This window comes from Corvus cornix, chromosome 2 (assembly GCF_000738735.6).
Source record: "Corvus cornix cornix isolate S_Up_H32 chromosome 2, ASM73873v5, whole genome shotgun sequence".
NCBI classification, from domain to species: domain Eukaryota; kingdom Metazoa; phylum Chordata; class Aves; order Passeriformes; family Corvidae; genus Corvus; species Corvus cornix.
Genome location: NC_046333.1, coordinates 88,021,981 through 88,040,880, shown reverse-complemented (window position 1 = coordinate 88,040,880; position 18,900 = coordinate 88,021,981). Strand labels below are relative to the sequence as shown.

At 38.6% G+C, this 18,900-nt stretch overlaps 1 protein-coding gene across 3 annotated transcripts in view; it reads left to right on the top strand.

The window, feature by feature from the left end:
• The window catches only part of MOCOS (molybdenum cofactor sulfurase), a 209,278-nt gene that overhangs the window by 159,102 nt on the left and 31,276 nt on the right, over window positions 1–18,900 (top strand). For all 3 annotated transcript variants that reach the window (XR_005604188.1, XM_039569005.1, XM_039569013.1), the window contains exons 7-8: window positions 10,887–11,003; window positions 13,683–14,126. Coding sequence is in view for 2 of the 3 variants with exons in the window: in XM_039569005.1 (XP_039424939.1) it covers window positions 10,887–11,003; window positions 13,683–14,126 (561 nt within the window). In the remaining variant the exon portion in view is untranslated. The remainder of the gene's footprint in view (window positions 1–10,886; window positions 11,004–13,682; window positions 14,127–18,900) is intronic.

Sequence of the window (18,900 nt, the reverse complement as noted above, 5' to 3'; positions counted from 1 at the left end):
AGGGGTTGAATTATGATGAGTACTTGACAGGCCCAGGACATAAAGATGGCCTTTTTGCCAAATGGCTTCTTCATATATATACTTGTCTAGTCAAGAATGGATAATTCCCCAGCATTATGGTTTTTGCTGCTAATGAAGTGTGGACAGATGACAGACTGGTAATTTGGAAAGATGCGAAAGTGCAGGGGTAGAGATGAAAGACGTCTGCAGGATAGAAGCAGAAGAGTTGACATTAAAGCAGCAAACTGCCGATCTTCTGCTTCCTTTTGAGGCTACCAGAAAAAGATAAGCAATCAGCCCTAGATTTTAAAGAGGGGTTGTGATGTAACAAAAAATGGTGTTACAGATATATACCTGGTGCTGAGCTAATGCAGCAAACTCTTCACACGGAGAATCATCAGCAGCTCATTTATTAACAATGAATATTTGCAACCTTCAGCATATATGAATGCCACGTGTTCTGTCATCATCAAGTCTTTTCCAGCCTCTGGAACACTGACAGCAATGACTCAGCTTCAGTTTGCATCCTTGCCATCTTTTTTTTAGTAAAAACTTGAATAGGACTCTATGAAGTCCAACCTGATCTGAATGCCAAAGAGATGGAACGGTCATAAGAGAACAACACAGATTTGAAACAATGATACACACAAAAAAAGTGGATTTCTTATAAACTGGGTCTCTTCCATTTGCAGATATGATAAAACATCACCATCTCTGGTCTGCGAGATTTTTATGCTAACATTATTTATAAAATTTTCTCTTTGTTTTGATAGGGAGACAAGACCTGTGAAATTCTCTCTGTACATTCAGTAGATAATTGCAGAGTAATATTATAATTCCTTCATATTTTATTCTATAAAGTCAGTTTGGAAGCTGGAAGAGTGGAAAGAGGTAGGAGACACAGATGGACAGATGGAATTTCACCTGAAACATTTGTTGAATTATATGCACTGGAGAGCTCTTACCCAGCCACACCTTTCAGTTCAGTGTTATGCCACTAGTCAAAAATAGCCCTTCCCTTATCAAAATTTTCTTTTTCCACTCTGATCTTCTGAGACAATATTTTTTTCTCTTCCTGTGTGTAATGGAGCTAGTAATGGGCTTTAAAAAGTGAGCAAACCATCATGGCTGTCTTTTGAAAAATGGCCATCATTTCACATTTTAGCTGTGGATTACCAGCATCCATCCCTACTCTCCTTTTTCACACTGCCTCCTTTGCTTGGAGCCTGGACCTAAGCACAAGTAACTTGCTGTGATTGGCTCACCTGCAAAAGTTCCCTTGCTATATATATATTCTTGCCATGTCCCCTAAAAATCCTGTCATGGAGGGAATGAGCATCAGTCCATTAGCAGTCTCAGCCTTCTTGCCTACCACTTCACACTTGTGTGTGATAGACAAACTGCTATAACAGGAATAGCTGCCAAAGACAGAGAATGTAAACGTTTTGGTTTGCCTAAGGAAGGCTCTTCTGCAGTGTTGCATATGAATGAGTTTTGCCTCTCAAGACTGAGAGCCCTGCTCACATAGATTATAATCAGTTTTGTCTAGGAGCCTACATTAGCATGTCCTGGCTCACCCTCATCAATCCAGATTGAGTGAAGGGAGGTCTAGACTTTGAGTTTACTTTCTTCACTCATTTCTCAATTAAAGAAAAAATCAGCATTTCTCAAGAGACAACTTCTAGTGTGTGTCCCTTCAGTTTAAATTTATAAAACAGTTCGATGACTGCTCTTATTATGGCATGTGCCCACTGTCTCACTTACCTTCCTCTATCTCAACTGCCCTTGAATTAATGTAAGGATTGACTCGATGACCCTCTGCTGGGTTTTTTCCTTTCCTCCCTTGCTTTCTATCATTCTGAAGTGAAGACCAGGGTTTTCCATTGGAATGTGTAGCCTCAAATCACTTACATCCAACTACTCACCGTGACACTCTTGGAAGCCTCTTTTCCTACCCTGGTACCCTCTTTCTGCTAGAAGTACATGTTATGAGTATAATCTTTAGTTCCTGGTCACAGAATACTCTGAGTTGGAAGGGACCCACAAGGATCATCAAGTCCAACCCTAAGTAAATGGCCCAGATGGGGATAAACCCCACAACCTTGGTAGTAGTAGCACCCTGGTTGATGAAGGCAAAATCAGAGTGAGATTCCCCCAATAAATAAAATTTTGTTTTCCTTTTAACCCATTTATCCATCTGTATCCAAAGCATTCTATGTTAGTGAATTGCCTTGTAAGCAGCTTAGCAGCCAAGCCAAATTCTACCCTGTGGTTTGAGATGTAGAGGGAGAAAAATCTATCTTAGAATTGCATGGTCATCTTTACTTAAACATTTCTTACCAGAAGCAATTTGTTCTGGAACTTAGCTATAGTCAGTACTACAAAATATTTCCTAGTAATTAAAATAAATTTCTCACAGTGCAGCTAAAGTCCATTATTACATGTATTGGGCAAAGAAAGACACACCAGTTTGGGCAAAAAAGCAGAAAAAAGAGGATTTCAGATATCCAAGGCAGGGAAGAATCGGACAAGCAGCATGAAGCAGTGTTGTATGGGTGAGGTGTGATGAGGGAAGAGACAGAGCTGTATATGCAGGTAGAAGTTATTCCATCAGTTTGTATTTGAACAGATCTGCAAACAAAAGTAACATGGGACAAAGGGGTGTGAGGCAGGATGGGAAATGCACAAAAAAGTAGCTGCTTTAGGTAAATATCATGGTGATAGCTGGTTCTGGAAGAGCTTTCATACTGCAAGTACACTTTCTTTGCTTTAGTTGCACAATATTCTCTTTTAAAAGCTTCCTTTTCCTTTAGTAATATCTTAAGTAATTGTTTAGCTGGACTTAGATTAGTAACCAGGACCCACAAACAGCCAGGTAAAATGCCCTCCTGCTGTAGGCTTTCAGTGTCACCTTGAGGGATTCAATACCTTATCTTCCCAATTTACTCTCACCTCCCAGGAGTGGAGAGAAAATATGTTAAATACTGTCAAATCTTCAGATATCAAGTGGCGGATACATTTGTATATACACACAGCTGGTTCAATACATATTCATATCACTGCTTATCATTACCTGATAAAAGCGACCAGGCAATACCTGAAGTGGGTCGATTTCTTGAAATAATTGCTGTTTGTGTCTTAGATTGTATTTTTAGTTGCACTAGAAGATCATCTCCAGCCCACTGTACACATGGTGCATAGGTACAGAATAAAAGCAATGGCAACATGTGAACGACAGGAGTGAAGGAAAGAAACAAGCTGCAGCATTTCCCATGCACAGGAAGTTGCTACCAGGTCAATTGGATCAGATTGACCAAAGCCTGGTACTACTTGTCAGTACTCATCTGGAAAGTCATACCACAATATGAAAAAAGTGGGCAGTGATGGGGGATACCTCCTACTTCATTTAATCTATTTGAAATAAGTCTTCATAGAAAGTTATTAAGCAAGAGATCTTTGCTGCTCTTCATATTTAATTCTTTTATGGTTTTTTTCCCCCATCTGTTTCTTTTTAGTTCTGTGTAAAACAATAATTCAGTTTTGTAAGTGCAGCATTTTTTCATCTGGGCCACAGAAAATGGAAATCCAGCATTTTTTAATTCCAGCTAAGAATGTCTTTGCAGCAATGGTCATATGACTCTGAGCTAGTTACACTAATGCTTTTAGAAGCATAACCACTCATTATATTAATTTTGATGAGTTAGGGAAAGAAAAGTGTTCTCTAACTTGCTTAATGGGATTTTTGGCCATCTTCCCAATAGCTACCTAAAAATTGCTGTGATTACTCACTATTGATTTTAGCTATGGATTTAGCCATTGATTTCAGGAAGCCAGGAAGGGCAGATGGACCAGCATAATAGAATGCAAACAGGATGATAAGGACAAAAAGATTCTTGTGAAGATTCCTGTTGAACATATACTGATTTCTTTGGCTCCAATTAGTTTCCAGTTGTGCTGTGGATGTCTTGGACCAGGAAGATAGCAGCAGTGAAGTAAACCACACTGGCATGTCAATAAATGGCACCTTATTTCTTCAAACTGGCAAGAAATCATTACAGTCCAGATCTTTGCTTTCATGACACGGCACTGGGTGCTCAAAGACAGCCCTTACAAAAAGGAGCTCACAACATAGGAGGCAACGTTGTTGATCTAGGCAAGGGGTCACTGACTGAACATAAGGAGGTGCTGAATTTTAGAGGCTCAATGTGAGAAATGCAAACCTAGTTAGTAGGTAATGAATCTCTCTTCTTGCTGAGGTAGTAGTGACAGAGTACAGGCTGAGTTCTTTCTGTAATGTCTCATTGCAGGAGGACAAAGACACATGTGAGTTAGTGTGCTTGAAATTGCCTACTATTAAACTGCACATCAGAGCTCATCAAGGTTGGAAAGCTTCATGAAAGACTAGACTGAACGTGTTGCCTGACAGTGTTTCTCTGGAGTGTCCTTGCACGTTGCTAAGGAAACGAAAGGAGATAAAAGAAAGATGCTTATAGTTGTTCAGATGAAAGAATCTGAGATGAATGAGGGAGGCTAAAGATTTTCTGTTTGGTAACAGGGCCAAACTGTGGCTCTAAACTACAGACCTTGTCATATGGGAGAAATGTGAAGAGAGAGCACATGATAGCAGGAGAAGAACTGCACTTTTGACAGCTTCCACTGGATTCCGTTTGCCTTCATCTTGGTAAAAGTAGATCAGCTGCTTTTGAATGCATGCAGTGTCTAGTTTCAGTCCATCATCTGAATCCTTTGAAGACAAAAGAGCCTGGGCCCACCTTCTCTACTACTCTGCTTCCTTTTTCTCTTTTACTCTTCTTCCTGCCCCCACACCCCTCTACCCCACCACACTACTGTATAGGATCCTGTGGCTGTAATTAAAGTAATATGAGATTTTGACCCCACAACCTCCCTGTGTTCTATTATCCCTGTTTTCAGGGGTTAAATACAGACAGAAGAGGATTTAACTGCTTTAAAAGAAAGAGGAAAAGGTGGAGAAGATTTTAACTGTGACATGAATTAAACCTATGTCACTAGACTTTCAGTATCATGCACTGCACATTTTTATTTCTAGGCATTGTTTCCACTTGTATTAGTCTGCTACATTCCCCTTTTATCCCTCTTGATATGAGTTATAGCTTAGCCTTCTGTGTAGTTTTCCTCTGGCTTTCACATTTCTGACTAGCAGCAGTTTGACCGAAAGCCTTTAGCCTACAAAATAGCTGGGGATGCTCAATGGGATGTACAGATACAGATGTTTTTCTATGACTCACAAGAGGATGCTTTGTTGAAGTCAGTTAGGAAACCACAGGGGGCTTGAGATCCTTTACTTTGCTTTCTTCCTGAAACCCATCTGTTGCCTGATATCATTTTAGCAAACCAGGTTTTCATTGTCAGTGAATGCAGCTTGAACTGGAGGAAAAAACCCACAAAAAATGGAAGACAAAGTATCACTGATTGGAGAGACCTATGGCCATTAAGATACCAAATCAAAGAAGGAAAGATGTTTAGCCTATTCATCAGTCTGTTCAGTTTCACATAGTTGGATTGTGGACTCATTAAGTTTACATATGTTCAAATAAGTCCATGCCAAATTCGCTGCATATACAGAAGGAAAGAAAAAAGCAGTTGAAAAAATGTTAAGTCATCCCTTAACAAGACTGTGTTTCATTGTTACATTTCTTTTTTATAGCTACCCCCTCCCCAGGAAGTCTTTTAGCCTCTGGTTCTCAGAAATGTAAAATTATTGTTACTCCTTTAAGCATGAAGAACCTGCAGTTCACTATGTATATGGCATCTTCTAAGTGAGAGTGCCTGCAGAGTGGCAACCCACATATTCTGAATTATGCTGATGTTTCCAGTCTGCTTCTATCCCATGCAATCTTACCTGCTATTTGGCTGTCTTCAAAAGTAGCTGAGAAAATTATCACATTGACTGCAGGTTTCCTGATAAGATGGCATTTATACTATCAGGACACTGAACTTGACAATTTCAGTAAATTTCAATATCTCTGTCTAATACTTCACTGCCTTCTACCAAAGGGATTTTGGTCAGAGTAAACAATGAATGGATGAAGACTGAATAGAGATATACATCCTCTCTTCAGTTAATTTAAACCATTGTCTACAACTAGAGAGGCAAAAAAGAGGAGAGGATCAGATTCCTCAATACTGAGGGAATCTGCCCACAGAGAAATTATTTCTCTGAAATGGAAAAAAATGCCTTTGTTGCCGAAAACCATGCAGTTAAAACAATTAATGATACTGTAACTCAACTAAAATGCTTTCCCCCCCCACTTAATGATTTGGTAACAAGTACTGATTTTTTTTTTCCTTCTGACCTACTTCTTATTAAATTGTATTAAACAAGATTAAGTACACATTTGCATCAGCAACAGCGTTTCACAGTCAAATTCTGGATGACAGAAAGAGCTAGCTTACTTTCTCTCCAATTCCATGCCATGAATCAGTGAATTAATTTACCAGTGGATGTGGAGAACAGCGTCATGAAGCCTGTTTTATAACCAGCCATCAGTGGTGTGCAGTGAAATTCTTGTAATGAGCAAATCCATCAGACAGACAAACTGCTCTGATATTTGGGCATTGGCATTGTAGAAAGCAGAATGAGAAGTCCTAATCCCAATTCCTGAAGGACAGTACTTGCCAGTACTGAATTATATGATTTTTTTTTTCAGAACACCTCATGATGTATTATAACAATTTCCTTTGTTCATGTGAATAATTCTTGTGATACTCAGTGAGATAACTTACACAAATAAGTACTTGCTTGAATAAGAGCTACAGAATTGCATCCTATGGGAATGACTTCAGCAGGGTTTCTAAAACATTCATCATTCTTAGTGAAAGTCTTAGACTTAATTGATTAGAAATAATGCAAAATTATGTGCTATTTGTAAATCTTTACTTTCATTTAGTATATACGTACTTCCAGCAAGTATCATTCTCAGACTTTTTTCAATGGAACCTGAAGCCAGAGAAAAGCTTACAGCTTTCACTGAGTGCCCCAGGGGCCCTGAAGTGAATGGACAGCAGAAGTCAGTCATTTAGCAAATGCAGAGAAGTCACCAGTGCAATTGTGTGACAGGAAATGGGAAAGCAGAACACACCAGAATGTCATTTCTTCTCAGAACCTTCCAGCTAATGAGTGTCAACTAAAATACCAAATTTCCAAGAGGGGACTACAGTAGGGTAATGCATTAAAGTGAGGAGGGGGGAAAGCTCTCCACTTCAATATTTTTTATATATTAAAAAAAAAAAAATGTATTTATTAGAAAGAGCACTATGAAAAAAAAATCCAAATGTGAACATTTGATCAGTGTGGAAATGCTGAAGGAAAGCTCACTGATGGAAAAAAATAACAGTTTTAAAAAATTGGTTTAGGCAAACTTCATTTCTGTATCTTTATTAAATTTGAAGGCCGTGGCTTGGAAGTGTGAAAAGCACATTTTGCTTGTCAAAAATTAAGACAATGTGACACTTGAAGTGTTGGGGTGTGAAGCAACCTACAGGACCAGGTCTACAGTAAAGAGCCTTGGAAAAAGTAATGAATACCAAAGGGCTCTGAGATAGAAGGGACTCTAAGATAGCATGATGGCTTGATTGCCATGTCCTCACTGGCTGAAATCAGTAAAAATGCTGCAAGATTTCTGCATTTGTTTTGCAGTTTAATTGTAGTCTTTAATCTCTAAAAGACCAAGACACAATAGTTCCAAATATCAGACCCAGGGAATCACCAAACTGACAATCCAAGTACATTAAACTGTGTACTTATCATTAGCACCATTCATGCTTCTGTGCCTTCATTGATGAACACATTCCTGGCTCCCAAAAGTCAGCCTCTGCTGTTACAGACAGAACTGCAAGTGACGTTCTGTATTTCATAACCCTGAGCTCAATATCCATCATTGCTCCTTATGGCAATTTTAAAGATGTGTTTTATTTAAGGAAGCTTTTCTTCATCGAAATAACTGTAACAGATGTTTTATGTTCTATTTGTTTTGCTATGTGGTAGCACTGCAGAGAGAGATTAAATTAACTCCCCAAGTAGTGTATTTCTAGGGTGAAACTAAACAAGAGGAAATCAAAACATATGTCCAAGGGAAAACCAAGCATCTATTCAAGGGACAGATATTTTTGCAGTGCTGCCTTTACTGCTTCTTTACATGGTGTCATTGTTTCCAGTGAAAAGTGTGCATTGCATTCCCAAGATCTGTGCACATTATCACATTGGTGATAATGAACTTCAGTTAATAGTAAAGCTATTCATAACTTACATTTTTTTCCCTGAATCACAATTCCCATATTCCTCTAATGATCATGTTTTTATGTCTCAGTAGTCCTTGTCTAATGTACAGATTAATATATATTATAATTAAAGTATTATTGTACAAGAGGATTGGATTGAATGGCTAGAATGGAGCTACTGTTCATTAAAGAACAGTAATAATTTATTTGACAAAATTTAAAAAATTATTTTAAAAATCTTGTTTGTAATTCCTTGAAGATGTGTCATGGAAACTTCATTACACCATATACATTTTGATTTAAAAGGCTGCCCCAGGAACATTTCTTTTAAAAAGTATTAATAGTAAAAAGATTATATATTTTAAGGCTTTTTGTATACTGAGTAAATAAGCCCAAACTGTACGATTTCAGTAGTGATATATGTCATGATTTTTGCCTTGCTTGTCATCATTAACAGAATGACAGATCCGCCCACAAGTCACTAGCACCATGACAAACCATGCTACGGCAGAATGACAACTGTTCTCATCTAAATGAAAAAAGACGTCAAGAAAATGTCACTGTTCCCATATTGAAGTCTTCTGACAAAACAAAGCTAGAGACACTACAACAGTCTCTCTCAACAGATGCCTTTTACTAAAACTTCAATTTAGAAACGTGCTTTAAACACAAGATATTCTCCAAGGCATTAATCATCAACAGGGATCTTGGAGCTAATTGTATTCTCTGCTTTCCAAGTCTGTATATATGGAGTTATTTTGATTATATCTCTGTTGGAGAACTGAACGAATTTGAACTGAACTGGTGGTGCAGAACATATTTAAATGTGAACTTGAGAACTTGTGCACTACAGCAATGTAGAGTCTTTGTAGATACAGCACATTTTTGTGCTGAGACCCTTGTGCCCCACACATGAAAAAAGAATAAGAACTCTGTTTGAACTGCTTTTAGCAGGGCTAAATACTATTTAGGTTGAATTACTTCAGCATGGAGTAAGCTCTTACAGAATGCTTGGCTTTTCCAGCTGCTGAGATAGTGACTTTAAAGGTGCTTGGCACCTTACACAGTTAGAGATGTCAGAAGATAGAAGATTGATATGTCAAGACAGAGGATAGATGGAATTATACCAGAAAGTGTTTGGTATATGTATCGGGCCATTATCCTGTGCAGAGGGAATTTATGTTAAAAATAATAAAAGCCAGTAGAGGTTTAGCCAGCTACAGAAGCTATGTTGAACATTTATACTGATACCTCAGACTAAGCAAGAGCTCACAGTTAGGAAAGTGGTTAGTATGAGTTGGTTGACACTCCCTTTCCTGCCCCTTTAGGCTGAGCTGTTGCTGTGCATCCAGCTGAGCCGGAGCTTCGTGCATGGAGGATTCTGTCAGTGGTACAGTGGAGTCTCCTGAATCTGCAGGGTGGTCATTCACAGAGCTCTCAGCTCTCTTTCCATAGAAAAGGAGCAGAAGCAGAGAGGGGTTAATGCAAGTTGTGCAAGGTTGTTCTGGGAGCCTGTGGTAGAGACGGGGTCAGATTTCATACATTTGGCTGTCCTTTCTTGCAGTCTTCACCAGGAATGTTTATCATTTTTCCAAATAACTGGTGTTAGCTCAACTAATCTTATCAGCTGCAGCTGTTGCTTTTTGAAATCAATATAAAGCATTTCCAGGTCCCTGCAGTGAGCTTCCATGGTTTCTTAGCTGTGCTAAGAGGATCCCTGTGGTGCGCTTGCCTTGCGCTGTGCTATGAAACCCTGACAATCCGTATCCCTTGCAGTGCTGTCCTCCCAGTGCATGCATATATATGTCTCCTTCTGAGGCACATATGAGCATGTTCTTCTGTTCTCTTTGCACATCATTTTCATTCCTTCCCATCATTTATTCATGCTAGTTTGTCATCAAGTATTGTATTTCTGCCCATTCATTATTTATATGGGATGATGAAGAAGTGGTGTAATACCTAACAGCACAAGGAAGAAATGCACCAGGGACTTGGTAGACTGGGGGGTTGTATGTGCCAGACACAAGGAGACATTCCAGTTCATTCCCTGTCCTGGCAGATGCTATTGCTTACTGAGGGGCTGATCCTTCCGGCACTTGGGTGCCAAAATCCCACAGATGCCCTCAGTTTCTATAATGAGGACTTACATTTTCAGATTCTTGGAGCACAAGCTTTTCTTTAGCTACCTGAAAAGGTGCCCCAGGATTCTCTTCAGTCTCTTCAGATGCAGCTGCAGGTGGTGGCTCTGTCAAGACACCGAGTAACACCTGGCTGCAGGTCTGTAATGAGCAGTACTGATGTGAATAAACCTGTTCACAGATTGAAAATTCAGCAGATGTACTGGCATTTACAGGATCGAGACCTGAATGGGTGTTTTGTGTGTAGTAGTCTCTCAGTGCTAAGGTAGACATCTCTGCTTCTACCACTGTGTTCTTCTAGCTGAAATAACAAAGTTGAAAAATACTAAATCTGTATGTGAAGGGTAAAAGCGACAGTAAGTTGTTAATTGTTTAGAGACACCATTTACCTCCATTGATTTCTACCTTTAAAACATTGTATCTTGTTGACCACAACTTTAAAATATCTATTTTTCTTTCTTCTCCTATATCTTCTGCTGAATTGGGAAGGTGGACAGCATGGCCAGTCTCCACAACATACATGTTCGCACAGGCTGTTTCTGTAACACGGGAGCCTGCCAGATGCATTTGGACATAAGCAATGAGGACATCCAAAGGAACCTGCAGGTTAGTTTCTACATCTGATTAGAAAAATTTAAAAGCTAAAGTAAGTGTATCATGTCCCACAGTTTTGAGTCTCTGTGACTTTACAAATTTGATTTGCTTTCTATGAACTTTAAAATCACTTGCCTTGTTAAAGAACTAAATTAACTGAAATTCAGTTCATTGAAATAAGGTATTGAAACAAAATCATTTGATGGACCCAGAGAAGTATGTGTTGCTTGTTATTATTTCATTGGAAAATAGGAAGTTGGGGCTTCTTTTTGGTTTTGGAATTGCATGACATCCAGACTTCCAGAAGAACAGAAGTTCCTGGACAATTCCTCTCATATTTTTCTTTAAGTATGCTTAATTAATTGTTGTACATAATAATGTTCAAGTCGTGTAGACCTATTGGTATTGGGTGTTACAGTTTAAAATACATGTGCAAACTGGACAGGAAACAATAAAGGCAAATACACAGTGAATCTCAGAGAATGAAGTAAATTTAGATGGCATCTACTTAGGTTACTGGTGTGTTAGGTTGTTAGAATATGAGTGTAAAGACTGTTTTCAAGATTACTAATGTTTTCCATAAGCTATCATTAAAAGATATATAGCAGGATGTATTACAGTGAAGTGGAGGAGGCTTCCTGTCTGCATATTTGTCAGAGTTTGAAATTACAGTAAATTAATTCAGAACAATCAAAAATTTTATTAATGGTGTTCTTCAAAAGGTAAAAAAAGAAAAATCTAATGGCTGTAATCATATTATAGCTCCCTCATAAATTCACAGAGACATATAGATAATTTTGCAAACACATTTACATGCAGGACTGATAGCACAAGTACTTAAAGGCTGCTGCAGTTCTTTAAAAACTTCCTGGGCAAAATGGTGATTTGATTTACCATGGAAGCTCTCTCCTCTGAGAAAGCAAAAAAGAGCCTACCCTTCTACTGAAGTGAAAAATGCCAAATAACTACCTGCAATGCTCTTAGGTCTCCTTATACAAGGAGGATTTTGCTAAGGAGTGAGTGACTTCTTTTAGATCTGTATCATTTACATGGGGATAGGCCAAAGTTAAATTTATGGAGAGACACTTAATCTGCCAAAGGTTGTATAAAGAGGTGGTACAGTTACACAGTCATTTTTTTGGGACATTCCATTCCCATCAGTGCCTTGAGAAAGATCAGGATGAGTTATTGACAACATTACTGCATAGAGGAAGACATCTTTTATCACATCATTTGCACATATACTTCAGTTTCACATTTTCCCAGGGCGCTGTCTGTATTCTTCCTTCCCTGATGAAGATTTACATGATAAAATGGCTGTGAGGGAGGACTTTCTGTCCTCAAGGGTCCCTGGAGAAGTGTGGTTAGTTTTCTTAGAATGTTATGTAGGAGCTCGTTCACTTATTTGCACAGTAGGAACCTCTCTCCTCAGTCAATCAAGCAATACTTGCCAGAAGGGTTACAGAAGGGTATATTAACAGATGCAACCTAATTTTGCAAATGTTGATTCTGCTCTGTTGTCAAGGATAAAACCTACATCACACTGCATTAAAATATTTACTACTGTGTTGCATGCTTTGACATAGATGTAGGGTTTTTATTTCTCCTTGCATAAATGGCATCTGTGTTCACTGTACTGTGACATTTCTTGCTTAAGGAAAGGCCTCATGTAAATAAACTATTCACACTTCCATTTTTAATGTAACAGAAATGTGTAAATAAATTAAATTCTGAGGAAAAAACCCAACAGCTGCTGCACTTAGGGAATAGGATGCTGAGTTAGGACTAAATCCTATGTCCATTGGTGAGCAGATATTAAATGGATGGACTCTAGCTTGCTTCACTGGTGGTGAGTGGCAGCACTCACTGACTCACTTAAAGAATGAGAAACTTTTGCTCTTAAGGGAGAGTTTTCCGTAGAGTCTTGTATGAGAGACATATTAACATGTGTATCTTCATGGAGGTCACTATAGGGCAATCAAGGAATTTTTCAGCAAAAGTTTTTCAAGTGGAAACTTGTGCTCTTCAAAGGAGGAAGTGTTAGAGGAAAGACAAGTTCTCTCCATCCTGAAAGCAATGAGTTGACTGGATCAACAAGACAGACATGATGAGTATTCCAATGTCACTTTGGATGTCTGAGCTCTAGATTCAAGTCTTTGCTTTGCTGACATCCCAGATGAGTTAGTTCTCTGCTGTTTGGACTGTTTAACGCAAGCCATGAATAAGCCACTGATGGTATAAAATGGAACTCTTCTGACAGTGAATATCAAGAAAACTGCCCCAGAAAAATCATCTGTCTCATGCTTTGTTCACTTATCTGAACATAATATCACAGTTTAAATCCCAGTGAACTAGGCAGGTGAGACTGGAATATGCCTGGGGATTGTCCTAGCTAACAATCATGGGACATACAACCTTTTAGGGAGTCTTGATATGTCTTGAGAAGTATCTCTTCCCCTAGAGTAGGATACGACAAGCAGCTCAAAATTATTTTCTTCGGAGTCTGAGTAAATCATAAGATGATTGTGGGGTTTTTCTCCATTTTCTTTCTGTATTGATGAGTTAATCTTGTATTTTTTACAATAGTTTTTTGGGTTAGAATTAAGATACTCACTAATAACTAGGTAAAGTTAGAGAGAAATAAAGCAAACTTCATGACAGCTCTCTGGTTTTCTTCCTACTTCAAACTAGGCTGGCCATGTCTGTGGAGATAATATAGACCTAGTCGATGGACGTCCCACTGGTTCTGTGAGAATATCCTTTGGCTACATGTCTTCTTTTGAAGATGCACAGACATTTTTGAATTTCATCATAGCCACCAGACTCTCCAAATCGGATGCTGAGATTCCTTTCCAGTCTGTTACAAAGCTGATGACAGAGTCTGTTCCAGATGAGCACCTTTCTTTTAACAGTGCAGATAAATTGTCTCCAATACTGCAAGTCTCGGACGGAGAACTCAGGAATAATCCATTTGAGACAGAGACAACTGGCAGCTGGCAGCCACTGGAGCCTGAGGCAGAAAGCATAAGGGCAGCTGTTTCTGAGACTGCAGTGCCAACATGTAGGAAAGGTGGCAAGCCCATCACTGTCACCAAAATTTACCTCTACCCAATCAAATCCTGCTCTGCATTTGAGGTACGTGCTTTGAACTATTTGGAAGCATTTGTTCAGCTCAGCCTTTTGTTTTTCCTCAGACACACGTGCATGAGATAGTAGGAAGCAGTGTGTGGGTACCCATGCTTCCTTTTTTCCAGTTTCTGGGATCAAGTCCTACATGTTAGGCTACCTTGAAGGATTTTCAATTGGGCTGAAGGTACAGGGCAGGGGGATGTGTCTTCTGTTCTCCCCTCCCCCACAACAGGCAAATCTGCACATAATATGCTGTCTTGAAGAAAATAGTTGGTTTTGCAAAACTTGACTAAAATATAATCAAATAATTAGTATGCTTTTACAGAATGACATCTGATGGACTCGTAGGCATTGATGGGTAGGCAGCAATTGAGAAATAACTTGATTAACATGTTATAATTGAGAGGCGGCTGATTTACATTACAAAGAAATGTTATCATTAAAAATACATTTGCAACAGAAATATGACATTTAAGTGTTGCTGCACTATTTGAAAGTTCACTCTTTGAAAATTTTAATTGCTTTTTTACCAAGTTAATAATATCATCACCTTAGCTGTGACATTTTTTTTTTTTTAAATAATGCATGATGAAATAGGTGCATGGCCCACACATGACCTAGAATGTTGCTCTGCTTAGTACCATACTGGGAAGTGATTTCATGAATATCAATAATGGTATAACTTTCTCTGCGAAAACTTACTGGTGTAGGTCAGTGTCTAACATCTGAGAGAAAATTGGGGTCAAATCCAATGATGAATCCCCTGCATTTCAAATAGGGTTTTTCAGCTGATTTGATCATGTTTCGGTTTTTTTCTTTCTCAATGCAGAGAGGTTGGGCAATTAAACACTATTAAATGATCAGCAAAACATCTGTATTTTTAAACTTGGGTTGGCTTATGATGTCTTTAATTCAGAGGCACAATCCTGAGCATTAAATGAGACTCGAAAAAACTATTTCCACCCCTTATTAACCTCCTACTAGATCAAACTGTTTAGAAAATCAAATTAATTGCCCATTTCATGTGAAAATTTTTTAACCTTTGTTTAAGTGTTGCAGTTTTTATAGCTGTATTACAGAAGCCCAGTATAGAAGTTGCTGAAATATGTTGGCAGTATTCAGATGCCTTTGGGTTAAATTCTATTTTTGACATGCAGACTGGTGTTGTGAGATACATGCCACAACATTCAGCACTGGGAAGGCTTTGAAGTGATTGTGCCCAGGAGCAGGTAAGACATACCTCAGCATGAAAGAAAGCTTATGTTTCCCCACAAGCTGAGCTGGGTTTCTCCTCTTCAAGCTCTATGAGGGGAAACAGCTCTAGGTGATAAATTCACACAAACCTGGTACTCTCTGGCAAACAGGACTGGAATTCTATATGGGGGGAGGAAATCCCCATGCCTCATGCATAGTGCTTGTGCCAGGCATGTGTTAATGGGCCCAGAGTGAAAACAGGGCTCACCTTACCTCAGCTTCCACCTCTAAAAGTTAGACACTGTTCTGTAAGCAGTGAGAGATGGATACCTGCTTTTTATTTATTTATTTATTTTATTTATTTATTTATTATATATGCTATTTATTTTATTTTATCGTACAATAGGCATCTGCAGTAGAAGAAATAAATTGTTCCTGGATATTTCTGTTTCTTTTCATTGCCTGCAAGAGGAATCCAAGGCAACTTGGATTATGCAGCTAACACTAGCTGATCTGAATAATTTAAAAATAGATATAAAAACTGCAACTACATTATGAGGTTTAATTTTGCATGTCTAGAGTAATTTTTGAAGTCTGTTTTGATTTTGTTTTTATGACAAAGCCTCAGCTCCATTAGAACACTGTAATCTAAGTACTGTTAGAGCCTGTATTGCCAAAGAGTAACAGAAAATTAAATAAATACTCGATTTAGTGTAAGGTATTGGAAGGGACTCGAATTTCACTATAAAGAGCATTTAGCTCTTCCCCTCGTCTTCTTAAAAATTAATTTTTTGCATTTCCACATGGTTTCCATGTGGTTCATAAGAGATACATGAGGACATATGAAAGCACAGTAGAAGTTGACCAAACAAATCCACTGGGAAAGAGCTTTTACTGCATTGGGACACCAGGCCAGGAATTGAAGTCAAAAGAGTATTTTAACTTTCATGGGTTTTTTCATATTGACGTAAATCCCCACAAAAAATATGTTTGCTTTTGTGACCGTCTTCCTGTCCACCAGACTTTCTTCATGATTTTTCTTCCCAAAAGTCTGACTGGCATTTCTAGACCTGTCATATGTTTATAGCCAGTATGTGAAAGATCTGCCAATTTCATTGTCTGCCTATAGAAGAGGTAAAAATGCCAACTTACAGACCACCATTTGTAAAATGAACTTTAAAACTCAGTTAATCCCATTCTAAATCACCAAGTGGCTTAGTCTCTTCCCAATGGGTAAGAGTAGAATAGGAAGCCATGGCTGCCATATATACATATATGTCTTTATATGTCATTACTGAAACTTCAGCCTGTATAACCTTGAAACAGGAAAACAATGCATGCCACATGGACTGGAGTTTGAAGCAAGGCATGCTAGAGAGGAAAGATTACCACAATTAAATGGAATCAAATCCTGAAAATCATTTTGCCTTCTAAAATATTGATTATACCAGAATCTTAAGTCTTTATCTTGAAAAGACTGAATCATATGCAAAACTATTCTTTTGCCATTTGTTTAGTGGTCTTTTTCATACAGACTTCACACTCAGCATTATATTATCTCCTTACTTCAGGAAACTCATAAACTTCTGAAGTAGTAATCATGTAGCTTGTAGTTTCTTTAGTCTTTGATTGGAATCCAAGAATTGAAATTCAGTGTCTTGTTCTAAATCTCAAATAGCTTTAGATGCTTTGTAGTTCCTGGAAATTTAGAACAGTATTTTCCCAATTAAAAATTTGATCTCCATGTTTATCAGTTATAGGGTAACTCTCAGCTAGCCGATGTGAGAAGGTAAAAGTGCTTCAAATACTGAGCTATAGAAAATTCATTCACCTTGTGATACTTTGATACTTGAGACCGGAAGCCCATAGATCTGTAGGTTCAAGTGCAGGCCTCCAGCTGGTATGGGAGGTCAGATCTTTAGCATGTGTAGTAACTAGGCTTTATTGTAACTACATGATCACTTGAGTTTTCCTAAAATAATATGCACAGTGGAAAATTCCACCTAACCATGTGTGCAGGACCCAGCCCATCTGCCAGTGAAATCTGCCCACTGATTTGCTGGTTGCAGGATAGATGATTAGTGGCAGGAGGACAAACTTGAGGAGGATGTGAGTGCAAACTCACAGCTGTTTGATCTCCTCTTTAGAGTCACATAATCTCCTCCTCTCCTAAACTCTGATTTCTCTGTTCTATTCTAAGTGGTTTAATATGAGAGGTTCTTGACCTCCAGAGAAAATGAGAGTGCAGGGTGCTTTGGCAGCTGGGAGGATGAAACTTGGCATGAAGATTGTCAGCTCACTGCAGGTCGGGTGGTTTCTGCAGCATTTTATAGATTGTTCCTGGCCACAGGACAATCCCTATCCACAGTTGTCCCATGGATTTTGTACACATGGTGCAGGAAGCAGAGGGCAGAATATTCTAACTCAACTTCTCAAATGTGTTTTCTCTTCCCTACAATTATTTTATTTAATGGAGAAAAGCAGAGGAGTAACCTCTATTCCAGACCACTTTCTTTTTTCCAACATAAAAATGTGTTTTAAACATGCATTTTTAAACAGGAACATCTCTCATGTCAATGACTTTTGCATAATTATATAATGCAATGTTCCTAGTGAAAGAGTTTAGGAATTTAAACTAATAACTAATTAATAACTTTATTATTCTTGCAGTAGATTTCAGAGTATAAAAAATTGCATCTCAACAGAGAAGACAAACTAGCTTTTAATTTAAAATACAATGCAAATTCCTAGTGATCAGTGGATAAAGTGTATGTAAGACCACTAATATTTTTAAACTTAGATAATTTAAAGCCTTTTTAGTGATTCCTTTAATGTGTTCAAAAACTGTGGTAGCCTTCATGGTGACGTTACTCCCGTTACTATGGGAGAAATGCAGCCCAAAATGTTTTACAGAAAATTCTGAAATAAAACAAAACAACCAAACTACCCCACCTGTTTTTGCGGTGGATATTTTTATTTTGTGATAAGAAAAGGTGGACTAAAGCAGATAGGACAATCCCAAGTATTGGCTGTATTATGCAATGATCCTTGTGACAGGTAGAGAAGACCTTATATTGAATGATGCTGGAATGCATCATCCCCTGCCATGCTTGGAATGAACATGTATGCCGGTATCCATCAGTAAAACCATGCTCTCCCTGCTCTTCTTCTGTCCTCCCACTTTTAATTTGTCTCAGGAGCCAGAGATGGCCAGGCAACTTCATACAATGCAGTATTGCTCACTGCCACGTATGCTAACCTGCTCTATTTTACTTCATTTAACAACCCCTTCAGCCTCTTTGAAATAAGGGCAGGATATGCTGTGCACAGGCCACAGGCCTACATGCTGAGAAAAGAAATGAGTGTGTTCTTCCATGCTCATCTCCACTGTCAGTATTAGCAACGAGTCAGCTCTGGCTGTTCAGAGCTGTCTGTGACTCTCCATCCAAGGCAGGGCACACAGTTATTTTGTTGTTGCAACTTTCTTTAGCAGAGTCCTAGCAACATGTGCAATACAGTGAACTGAAAAGTGGAGAGGGAGTTGGGCACTTGACAGTGCACAGAGGGCATCCATGAGAGGACAGGG